Consider the following 9,710-nt stretch of genomic DNA (forward strand, 5'->3'; position numbering starts at 1 on the left):
CCACGGCGTAGCGAGCTACGGTCGCGCGACGCGAACGAACCTTTCGCCGACCGCGCGAGGGCGCGCGGTGACGCGGGCGTCGTGATGATCGTCATGTCGGCTGTCAAGTCGGCCGGCTTGGGGTATTCGCGCTTGTAGCTGCACCGCATGAGCTCTCATTGGCAACAATGCAAATGTCTACCTCAGCAGTTCCAGGTACGAGTAGCGGATCTTCTCGAGCGGCTTGGTGGGCTCGCGCGCGATGCTGAGTGCAAGCGACGACGAGAGACTCGACTTCATGCTCTGCATGAGCGACGACTTGAAGACCGGCGCCGACGTCTTGGGCGCCGTCTCCTTTTGCAGCTTGGCGTAGTACTCGTTGGTGCGTTTTTCCTTCTCGGTCCCAAACTGGCAACGGGGCTTGTCCACCGACTTCGGCTTGTCGAACGACGCGAGGCTGCTGCGTGGCTTCTCGACCGACATGGCGCCGCGGGCCTGCAGCCGCTCCCGCAACGTCGCATAGTGTGGCTGCTCGTCCGTCACGTTGCGCGTCAAGGTCACTAGTTGCAGAGATGGGAGGTGCGGCGATGCGACAGATTGGCGCAATGTACCTTTACGCACTTCGGGGGGCGGGGCTACGGCTTGGCGCTGGACGGCTGGCCCCGCGGAGGCTTGCCGGTGCAGCGCGGGCCCCCGGTTCTCGAACGATGTCTTTCGTGCGAGAGGTGCCGGCGGCGGCGGTGCATGTGACTCATTGTTGCGCCGCGAGGGGTCGCTGTCCCGTCGACCGCTATTGCTTCGGTCGCGTCGAGGCCCATCGTCCATGGAGGAGCGTGAGCTGGACCGCGAGAGGCTGCGGGGGTCGTCTGTAGAGGCGTGTTTTGGGCCGATCCGCGACAGAATTGACGACGCTACGCAAGAGGTTAGTATGGCCAGCATCGTGCGCACAGCGTAGTACGTTTCTTCGCGTCGTGGCTGCTTGCCTGCGAGCTCTGTCGCTCGAGGGCGGCTGGGCGCTCGCGTGGCTGTCGCTCCATCGATACATCGCGCTTCTTGAAGCTCTGCGAGCGCGGCCCGTCGGTGCGCGCCGGCTTGGCCTCGGTGCCCTCCTGCAACGTTGCATGCAACGACGACTTGAAGCGCGGCTTGGCTTCGCGATACGTCTTTTCGTCGTGTCGATGTGTCTTGGTCGTGCTACTGTCGTCATTGCTGGCCGCCGATGCAAGTGACGACTTGAAGGGCGTCTTGGCCGGCGGCGACGGCTCTGACGCAACCGCGACTGCCTTGGGCTCCTGCACATTGTCAACGGATGCCATCAAGCTCGATCGAAACTTGGTCGGCGGCGCTTCCGAAGGTGTTACCTCCTTCGTCACGTCCTTCTTGGGTGCGTAGACCATGCGCTTCTTCGTCCGCGCCTCATGGGTCTTGGGCGCAGCATGATCATGCTCGTCTATCGACGGCTGCTTTGCAGGTCGGTCGCGGCCCGATGACTTGCCTCGACCGATAGGCGCGCGGTCCTTCTCGTCGCCGTCCGTGGCGAGCGATGCAGCGAGGCTGCTCTTGAACTTGGGTCGGTTGGCGGCCATCTCGTTGTTCGTGTTGTCTTCGTCGCCTAGTTCCCCAGTGCACACTATTTACGATTTTACGATCATGGAATAGTGTTGTATTGTGTCAGAAAGGCGGATGCGAGGTGGCAGGTTGAAGGTCGTCGCTGCACGACCACGGTGAAGAGAACTGGCGCCAACGTCACGGCCTGTGCTCTCGCGCAGCACGTTGGCGGAAGGCGTGTGCTTGACGAGTTGCCTCACCAGCGGCTCGAATCGAGCGCAGGGCAGGAGCCCTAGGCCTATCGCGGTGCAGTGTACTAGTACTGCAGCTCCAGCGGCAGAGTACACTATCGGCGATGGCCGTGCGTCCAAGCCCACGCGTCTCGCCTCGTCCGCCGCCGACCCACGCGCATGCATGTGTTGGCATGATGATGTTGATTCAAAGGAAATAACGTCCTACTTGGTCGCGCCATGGTCATTCGTAAACGCGCCGGCGATCGAGTTGGTAGCGAGGACAAAGATGCTGAGCGCGCCAACGGCAAAGCCGGCGACACGCGGGTAGAGCCACCCGTTGGCGTACGCAATCGTGTGGAGGAAGCGTGCGGCCGTGAAGGTCGTGATGGCCGCGACGGTCACACTCGCATTGCCGCCGGTCGTCGCGGCGCCCCACGCCATGATGAGGCCGAGCGGGATGTTCTCGACGTCGTTGGCAAGGATGCGCTGCCAACGCAGGTCTTCAATCTTGGCCGCGACCTCCTTGGGCGAGAGAGCCTCGGACGACGACAGGCCAAACGATTGCTTCACCCCGGGGTGGAAGCCTTCGTCTTCGGGCGCGCGGTTCCCAGCGATAAACTTCTTCTTGGCACTAATGCGCGCGACGGTAATGTACTTGGCGTAGAGCAGCGTGCTGCAGATCGCAATGGCTTGGAAAGGCGACGTAGTGGGCATGACGAGCGTTGAGAAGTCCCGCGGGATCCAAATCTGGGAGCAGCCTGGAACAGAAGAGAACGCTCGTACTGTAGCAAGTGATCGGTCGACATTTCTTGTGCAGCGGGTGGCGACGCGGCCATCGGGTAGGCATGACGCATCCTCGACAGGCTCCGAGGCTGGTCGTGGATTCTATTTTTACTGGCTTTTGATTGGCTCGTCTCGCTCATCGATATTTGGTCATCGATGCTGTCGTCGGTGCAGTCGGTAAACACCAAGCCACGGTCCTTGACGAACATGTAAGCTTGGTACGCATGTCAGAGTAGACACCAATCGCTTACATAAACAGTCAAGGTCACAGGCCCAACCTGCCGCTCATGTGTGGGCAATGAATGAGTCCCTTGCCCCGAGTGTTCCAGCGCCCGCGTCGGCGCTCGCATCACATGAATGTGGAACTTAATACTTATTTGTGGCATACGCCACTATTAAAAATAGAATCGCATCGGCCATAGCTCGTGCTGTACGCCTCGAACGCCGACAAGAGATAGCATGTTGTGCTCTCCAAAGCATTTTCTAGCACGGGGCCAAGTATGAGCGATTCGTTTTCGATCGAAGATCGGGCGATCTTGAGGCGCGGCGGAGGCAAGCGAAGATTCAACTGGAAACTCATTGGCCAAAAACAAAATGGGAGCCAATGAAAAGCCATCTAGAGATTCGACGTGCACATATACATTCTAGCGGGCCCTTTCAAAACGAATGCGACGTGGCGCTGCCGCTGCACAGCGCATTGAGGCCCCAACACGTGAAAGTCAATGTATGGCTGCTATTCAAGTAGTTAGTCGACAGCTCCACATTGTGGCTTAGGACGCAAAGGCACCGACGACGGCGTTCCCAGCGAGCGTAAAGAGACTGAGCACACCAATGGCAAAGCCGGTGATCCGAGGGTAGAGCCATCCATTGGCGTAGGCGATCGTATGGAGGAAGCGCGCGGCCGTAAAGACTGCCACCGCCGTGACCGTGACCGTCGCGTTGCCACCGGCCGTCGCCGCACCCCACGCCAGCACCAGCCCGAGCGGAATGTTCTCGACGTCGTTGGCGAGAATGCGCTGCCAGCGAATGTCTTCGATCGCGGCGGCTTTCTCGGACGCCAAGAGAAGGCTCGTGCCCTCGTTCGCCGAGGTCGCGAGACCAAACGACTGCAGCTTGCCGGGCTTGGCGGCCGCATCTTCGGGTGCGCGGTTCCCAGTCGCAAACTTTTTGTGGGCGCTGACGATGGACACGGCAAAGTACTTGGCGTAGAGAAGGGCACTGGCAACCGCGACGGCTTGGGTCGGCGTGATCGTGGTCATGATTGATCGGTCGTAGATGACGGCAGTTTTGAAATGACGTGCCCAAGCGAAGATCGCATGCAAGGTCCAATGGCGTGATGTGTCCAGTCGGCGGATCGGCAATCAACCACACGGTTGATGATGCGCTCGGTTCGAAGCCGCAAACGAGATGGGCCATCCCATCTCACCTATCTCTCGATTTGGTGCCAGTAAAGCAGCTCGTGCTGCAAATGGATGTTATTAATATCAAAGTACAGTATGCACTCGCTTGGTGTTGCTTGGAAGCTACTATGCTTAGTACGGTAGTGTATATACATGATGTAAAACGCTTGCTCTGCGAGTGTGCTTGATGTGGCCTGTAACGTTAAGGTCACACTGTGAGCTTTGAGAGCAGGTGCTACTATGAGACACATCCAAAAGTGAATCACGAGAGCTCGCTTACTCTTCGGCGCTAGCTTACGAACAGTGCAGCCGTTGTTGAGCCTTGGTATGTCGAGTGTCCGTGGTTTACTAACCGGCGGACACTCAACTCCGGGTGGGAGGCCCAGCTCGCAGTTACCGAGGTCAGTCGTTGCATTGCCAAGACCAAAACGATGCCGGTTTGTATTTTTTCGCCTACCGGTATTTTTGGCGCCAAAGTCGTTTGAAGACAACATTATTGTCATTGCGAGTGCCCTAGAGCTCCTTGTTTTAATCATATCGAGTCGCCCGTCGTGTTGGGTTAAAAATCGTCATAGGATAAGCTAGGTGACTGTAAGGTAGCCTTCGTGCGTGATGCGGGCGACGCTGGTCGTCGCCTTGCGGGCCGCGACAACAGCTTCGTACCCTTGACTTGATACCTATTTTGCGCATGCGCCTCCAGAAAAGAGACATTTCGATGTCTGGTAGACGTACCCGCAGCGTGAGGTGAATGCACTCCAGGACGTCATGGCCGCTGCCAAAGTAGGGCGTGAGCGCTGTTAGGCTCGACGCGTACACTGCGTGCGCTGCAACATAAGCGGCTTGGGCGTAGTAGACTTGGAATGCCAAGTACCGAACAGGCCATGCAAGGTCCATGGGCACGGGCGACGCGGCCGAGTGGCGTTGGAACTGGATATAGCCCCACTTCTCGGGCATGTGCATGGCAATTTGGCCCTGCGGACTCCAGACCCAGTTGTCTTCGCTGAGTCCGGGAATTTTCTCATACTTGCCGTCGACAATCTGAACAATGTACTCGACGCGGGAAAAGTTGATGCGCCAAAAACTTTGATCGGTCGGTGGCACAATCGCCGTCGTCCCGGCCACAAGACCGGCAAGGGGCAGCGCGACCTCGGCCGTCCAATACTTGAGCCGCTGGTCTAGTTCAACATCAACATCCGGTAATCGTTTTTGTTTCGAAAAGTTTGTACTCGGGTGGTTGGGCGAGCCTTTCATGTACACACCCGAGCGCAGGCCGAATGGGAGCAGGTCAAAGCCAAAGCGTGGATCGACGCGTGTGCTGTTCTCGTGGCCGTTGTCGCGGTACGGCTTGTTGAGGAGGAGGTTCCACGTCGTATTGATCGCGTTCATTTCGAATTCCTTGTAGTTGTGCGTCGAGCCCGTCGCGTCGACAAAGATTTCGAAGTCGTTGTCGTAAAAAATCACCTCGTTGCGCGTCGTGACGTTGGCCCAAACCTCCGTCTCCTCCATGTGCGCGCCGATGTAGAGGAAAGCGTCGTCGTACCGCATCTTGATGCGCGTCTCAAACCACGGCGCCGCAAACGAGCCGCCGCGAATGTCGACAAACGGCTCCGACCAGGGCACGTTGGTCCAGCCAGCGTCGTCGAGCTGGCCGTCGACATCCAGGATGGCACCGTCGAGGTGCTGGACGGCGTATCGGCGCGGGTAGCTACTCTCAAAGGTACATGCGCTCGGCGCTGCGCCAGCGACGACCGCCGCCAGCATCAGCAGGCGAAAGGCGACCATGCTTCGGATCGAAAAATGAGGTTGGATTCGATTGGCGGATTTTGACACGTAGGATCCAACGGAGCTATCCGGCGAGCAGCCAAGCACAGCCAAACGATGCCCACTGGGTCGCCTGCCTTGCAGCACAGGCGCTCAGCTATCCTATCTCGTATAGAATGTCGGATAGCTCTACCGTGGTGCCGTCAAGCGCGGGGAGCAGGGGCAATCAATTCATTGGTGCATCTAAAAACACGCGACATAATAAAACTAGCTCACTTTTTGTAGGATGTAAAGCGCTCGAAATGCCATCATACCAGACTATACAAAGATGCAGTATAATTGCGTGCCGATAGAAAATCATGTCGGTTCCGCGGAAGTCCGGCTTGGCGGTGATTGGCTGCGTATCCGGATATGCAATTTGGGAGCGCGTGCCATAGAAGCTCGCAACGATGAACGCGTTTGGTGGCGCTGCGACGACGACCCGGCCGCCGGAGAAGGGCGCATTCCCGTTGGACCATTACGGCGAATGCAAGGAGCAGATCAAGGTAGACCTCATGAACATGTCCTCTCGCTCACGCTTACGCAGGTCTACTTGGCGTGCCTCCGCGAGAAGAGCAACAATCACATTGACTGCAAGCACCTCTCGCAGCAGTACCTTCAGTGCCGCATGGACAAGTAGCGCTGCAGCTCCCTGTCGTCAAGACGCTTATCTGAAATGCGCTAGGGGTCTCATGCAGCCTGAGAACCTCGAGAAGCTTGGCTTTGACGAAAAGAGCTACAAGACAGGCCGCGCCCGGTCCTTCGAGGGCAAGCGCGAGAGTACGACGTGGCACCACCAGGCTGCGCAGCGAGGCTTATGCTATCATTGTAGAGGAAGGCTTTGTCGCGGGCACTGGCATCAAGGCGATGCCAACACCCAAGAATTAACGCAATACTACACGTTTAGAGCGCACGCAGTCTCGTTGAGTACGCATCACTGTCCGGCGAGCTGCGCCCATGGATGCAGTGCGCTTTCGTGGCACATTGCTGAGCGAGCGGATCGATGTTGCAGAAAGGCTGGGGCGACGCCATTTTAAGCGTGTACGTCCGCCGACAATTGGACCGTCCACGTCCAGTACATGTCACCTCTTCCAGCTCCGAGCGACGCATCGGCATGACAAGACCGGGCGCGACATGGTCACGTTGGAGATAGCATTGGATACGCTTTCGCTCGTGTAGGCTGCCCAGTCCGTGTCTATGAGCTTGTACAATACTATACTTATAGTACTCGGTCGACCAGCGAACGATTCAAACTGCATATTCTCGAAGCAATGCAGTGTCGTGCTCAGCTTGCCGTGCTTGAGAGCACATGCTTCTTGCGAAGGAGGTTTCCATCGCGACCCCAAAAACTCCGTCGACGTCAGGATGCAGGTGCGGCCAGAGTCATTCCGGCATGTGTCCAAAATATTTGCTTTCGCGCGGTCACGTCGGGCGCAATGAGGTCGATGGCCGTCGGCTTGGACTTTTTTAGCGCCTCGACGCGGCCGTCGAGGTCCGCTTGCGCTTCTCGCGCGCTCTGTTTGGAACTCGATCTGGCATGGATGTTTTAATTGGCTCAATTCTTGATTCTTTATAGCCAATCACAAGACCTCGTCTTCAATAGTGTGAGCACCTTGCAGCACAACGACGAGTAGCAGCCCACAGAGGCGCCAGCGCCACGAAGCAACCGGGTATACCTCTTCACACACTTCTTGAATGACATAAATGTCGTTTCCGACGCCGCGCGTAGCGCAATCACGCGCAAATCCATTTTCCATGTTTCGAGGTGGTGGCAGAATTGCCCAATTACTTCACGTGACATCGCGGGGTTCCAAAGCTCCAAGGACCGTAAAACTGGCTGCCACAGTTGGTGATGGGTCTCGACCCGGTGTGCGACCAGCGTGTTGGTCGCCGTCGTTGCTTGGGCACTCACACCAAACTCGAACTGCCGAGCGTCGGTTTTCAGGAAATTCGACATGCAATTTCGGATGGAAATGCGTCGAAATCACGGAAACCGAGGACGTCGTCTCTATTTGTTCATGTGAGAGAGCGTGTTGCATGTGGCCGAGCGAGGCAAAGTGCGCGCAATACCGCTGCGTGATGAGGCCTTGTATCCCGTACAGTATTTCAGAATAGCGAATCAGCACACTATATCAAAAAGTCGTTTGCCGCTGTCATTTGCTCTCGCTACAGAGCTCATGCGACGACATCACATAGCATTTTGGACTCCCCAAAGTGTGGTCTAGCACTCTGGCAAGTTTGGCGATTTCATTTTCAAACTTCATTATGGCCGATCCGCCGGCGCGGCGGGCGTGTGTGCACCAAAATATGGTAATTATGGTTGTAAATGGCGAACGCCAATCGTAACGATCGGGACGCCAGAAACACGACACCGAGGCTCCTCGGGCACCACTGACGCTGCTGCGTTGTGCTCGAGGAGACTCCATCAGCGTTCTCTACGCCATCATGAGGTGTCGCTCGGTCGCAATGCAGCGCTCCTCGTCGGTCTCCCTCGTTTCCGTCAACACCAGGCCAAAGCGTTTCAGCCAATCAGAGCGACAAGACTCTAGCTTGTGGCCAATCAGAGCGGCAAGGATCTCGCTTCCGAGCCAATCACCAGTGTTCTTGCCGCAGATCTCGAACCGATCATCGCCGCCAGACCAGGCACGTGGTACGCACTGCGTGGTACGTGGCAAGCTGTGCGTAGACGTCGCTGTAGGTATGGCGCAGCCTATTCATGCGTGACGAGCCACCGAGTCGGCTCTTGGGTGGAGCCCTGGCCAATTTTTCGACGGCCTCTCTCGCACGTCGGCCACGGGATCGCCTCCGAGATGCGCTCCTCCAAGCTCCCAAGACCTGCGACGACCCTGCGAGCGATGGCGCGATATGCCTAGCATCATGACCGCCGCGACGTCATGCGCTTGCGCGTCCAGAACGGTTCGCGCTACGGCCACATCCGATCTGACGGCGCGTCCACGCTCCGGTCGCCGCCACACTCTACGTGTACGTACATCCCGTCAACGCTCGAATCGTGTCTCAACCTCGAGCCTGCGTGCGGCTGCTCGCGCCGGCCGTCGTATGCTGCACTCCATCTCATCGCCATACCCTCTTAGTCGTCCTTCGTGGCCGACAGCTCGCGGCCAACGTCGACACGCTCTGCTGACGGCGGCAAGATATATGCCATCCTGATCTGCAAGCCACACGTAGATGCTGCTCCAACGCCTACGTATGTAGAAAGCCACATCCTTCTCACACTACTTTATCGCGGTTCTCAACTACCCTCTTAGCCTGGTCGTTACCATCGCGGCATCAGTGCGAGCATGCTATTCCGCGTGGCGCCGGCTACGATGGCAGTCGTTGATGCCGTCGATCGCCACGCTATCTACCTGAAGCGCCAGTGGCTCAGACGCAACCACTGCACACAATAGGCTCTTGGGTAGCAGAACACGTCGCTTCTTGGTTGATTCGAGCTGCTGCTCCAACGCCTACGTACGTAGAAACCCACGTCCGTCTTACACTACTTTACTAGTAGCGCGACTACCCTCTTAGCAAACAAACGAGCCGTGGCGCCCTCCAGACTCTATAAGTACATATATCGGTGCCAAAACGAGTTGTTGTATTGAATAAGAATAATGAAAAGGAAGAGAGTGCGAGCGTGCGCTTCCGCCCGCGGTCAATAGATATGGCGGTAGTGTTGTGTGGTGGTCGATGGGTGTGCGCGCCGAGACCGTACTGCGATCGTACGCGGCTGCGAAGGTGTGTCGCTTCTTACTGCTGGTCGACACTGGCCATGTGCAAGACGAGGTCGACGAGGCGGTTCGAGTAGCCCCACTCGTTGTCGTACCACGACACGAGCTTGACAAAGTTGTCGTTGAGCGCGATGCACGCGTTGGCGTCAAAGATGGACGAGCGCTTGTCCGAGATAAAGTCGCTCGACACGACTTCGTCCTCCGTGTAGCCGAGGATGCCGGCCATGGAGCCTTCCGAC

At 57.5% G+C, this 9,710-nt stretch overlaps 8 protein-coding genes across 8 annotated transcripts in view; 3 read left to right on the forward strand and 5 right to left on the reverse strand.

Annotated features, from left to right (window-relative positions):
- SPRG_20125 (hypothetical protein) overlaps nt 1-462 on the reverse strand; it is a gene marked incomplete at both ends in the record, with an annotated part of 3,580 nt that extends 3,118 nt beyond the window's left edge. Inside the window, 2 exons of the mRNA XM_012344954.1 lie at nt 41-138; nt 182-462. Coding sequence (XP_012200344.1) covers nt 41-138; nt 182-462 — 379 coding nt within the window. The remainder of the gene's footprint in view (nt 1-40; nt 139-181) is intronic.
- A 528-nt stretch (nt 463-990) lies between these two features.
- Nucleotides 991-1,371, forward strand: SPRG_20126 (hypothetical protein; the record flags this gene model as incomplete). Its single annotated transcript, XM_012344955.1, has 1 exon — nt 991-1,371. A coding segment is annotated over one exon (381 nt), but the record flags the coding sequence as incomplete, so codon positions are not given.
- Nucleotides 1,372-1,982: 611 nt separating this feature from the next.
- On the reverse strand, nt 1,983-2,474 carry SPRG_06182 (hypothetical protein; the record flags this gene model as incomplete). Its single annotated transcript, XM_012344901.1, has 1 exon — nt 1,983-2,474. One exon carries the CDS (start codon nt 2,472-2,474, stop codon nt 1,983-1,985), a length of 492 nt encoding a protein of 163 aa, XP_012200291.1.
- Nucleotides 2,475-3,271: 797 nt separating this feature from the next.
- Nucleotides 3,272-3,859, reverse strand: SPRG_06183 (hypothetical protein). Its single transcript, XM_012344902.1, has one exon. The coding sequence runs from the start codon at nt 3,800-3,802 to the stop codon at nt 3,314-3,316; it is 489 nt and encodes a 162-aa protein (XP_012200292.1). The 5' UTR covers nt 3,803-3,859; the 3' UTR covers nt 3,272-3,313.
- A 620-nt stretch (nt 3,860-4,479) lies between these two features.
- On the reverse strand, nt 4,480-5,725 carry SPRG_06184 (hypothetical protein; the record flags this gene model as incomplete). Its single annotated transcript, XM_012344903.1, has 3 exons — nt 4,480-4,620; nt 4,676-5,118; nt 5,170-5,725. 3 exons carry the CDS (start codon nt 5,723-5,725, stop codon nt 4,525-4,527), a joined length of 1,095 nt encoding a protein of 364 aa, XP_012200293.1. The 3' UTR covers nt 4,480-4,524.
- Nucleotides 5,726-6,115: 390 nt separating this feature from the next.
- On the forward strand, nt 6,116-6,740 carry SPRG_06185 (hypothetical protein). Its single transcript, XM_012344904.1, has 4 exons — nt 6,116-6,249; nt 6,291-6,379; nt 6,429-6,523; nt 6,576-6,740. The coding sequence occupies exons 1-4, from the start codon at nt 6,154-6,156 to the stop codon at nt 6,629-6,631; spliced, it is 336 nt and encodes a 111-aa protein (XP_012200294.1). The 5' UTR covers nt 6,116-6,153; the 3' UTR covers nt 6,632-6,740.
- Nucleotides 6,741-8,868: 2,128 nt separating this feature from the next.
- Nucleotides 8,869-9,112, forward strand: SPRG_20127 (hypothetical protein; the record flags this gene model as incomplete). Its single annotated transcript, XM_012344956.1, has 2 exons — nt 8,869-8,948; nt 9,010-9,112. Coding segments are annotated over 2 exons (183 nt in total), but the record flags the coding sequence as incomplete, so codon positions are not given.
- A 378-nt stretch (nt 9,113-9,490) lies between these two features.
- Nucleotides 9,491-9,697, reverse strand: SPRG_06186 (hypothetical protein; the record flags this gene model as incomplete). The annotated part of the gene is made up of 1 exon (XM_012344905.1): nt 9,491-9,697. The coding sequence occupies one exon, from the start codon at nt 9,695-9,697 to the stop codon at nt 9,491-9,493; it is 207 nt and encodes a 68-aa protein (XP_012200295.1).
- Nucleotides 9,698-9,710: the final 13 nt, after the last annotated feature.

This window comes from Saprolegnia parasitica, assembly GCF_000151545.1.
Source record: "Saprolegnia parasitica CBS 223.65 unplaced genomic scaffold supercont2.20, whole genome shotgun sequence".
Classification (NCBI taxonomy): domain Eukaryota; phylum Oomycota; class Saprolegniomycetes; order Saprolegniales; family Saprolegniaceae; genus Saprolegnia; species Saprolegnia parasitica.

What these genes read in the sequence shown, in the direction of transcription:
- SPRG_06183 (XM_012344902.1), bottom strand. Translation starts at nt 3,802, where the DNA reads ATGACCACGATCACGCCGACCCAAGCCGTCGCGGTTGCCAGTGCCCTT.
- SPRG_06185 (XM_012344904.1), top strand. Translation starts at nt 6,154, where the DNA reads ATGAACGCGTTTGGTGGCGCTGCGACGACGACCCGGCCGCCGGAGAAG. An exon ending in AATGCAAGGAGCAGATCAAG is followed by an intron (nt 6,250 to 6,290) that starts GTAGACCTCATG and finishes ACGCTTACGCAG; the next exon opens with GTCTACTTGGCGTGCCTCCG. An exon ending in CTTCAGTGCCGCATGGACAA is followed by an intron (nt 6,380 to 6,428) that starts GTAGCGCTGCAG and finishes GAAATGCGCTAG; the next exon opens with GGGTCTCATGCAGCCTGAGA.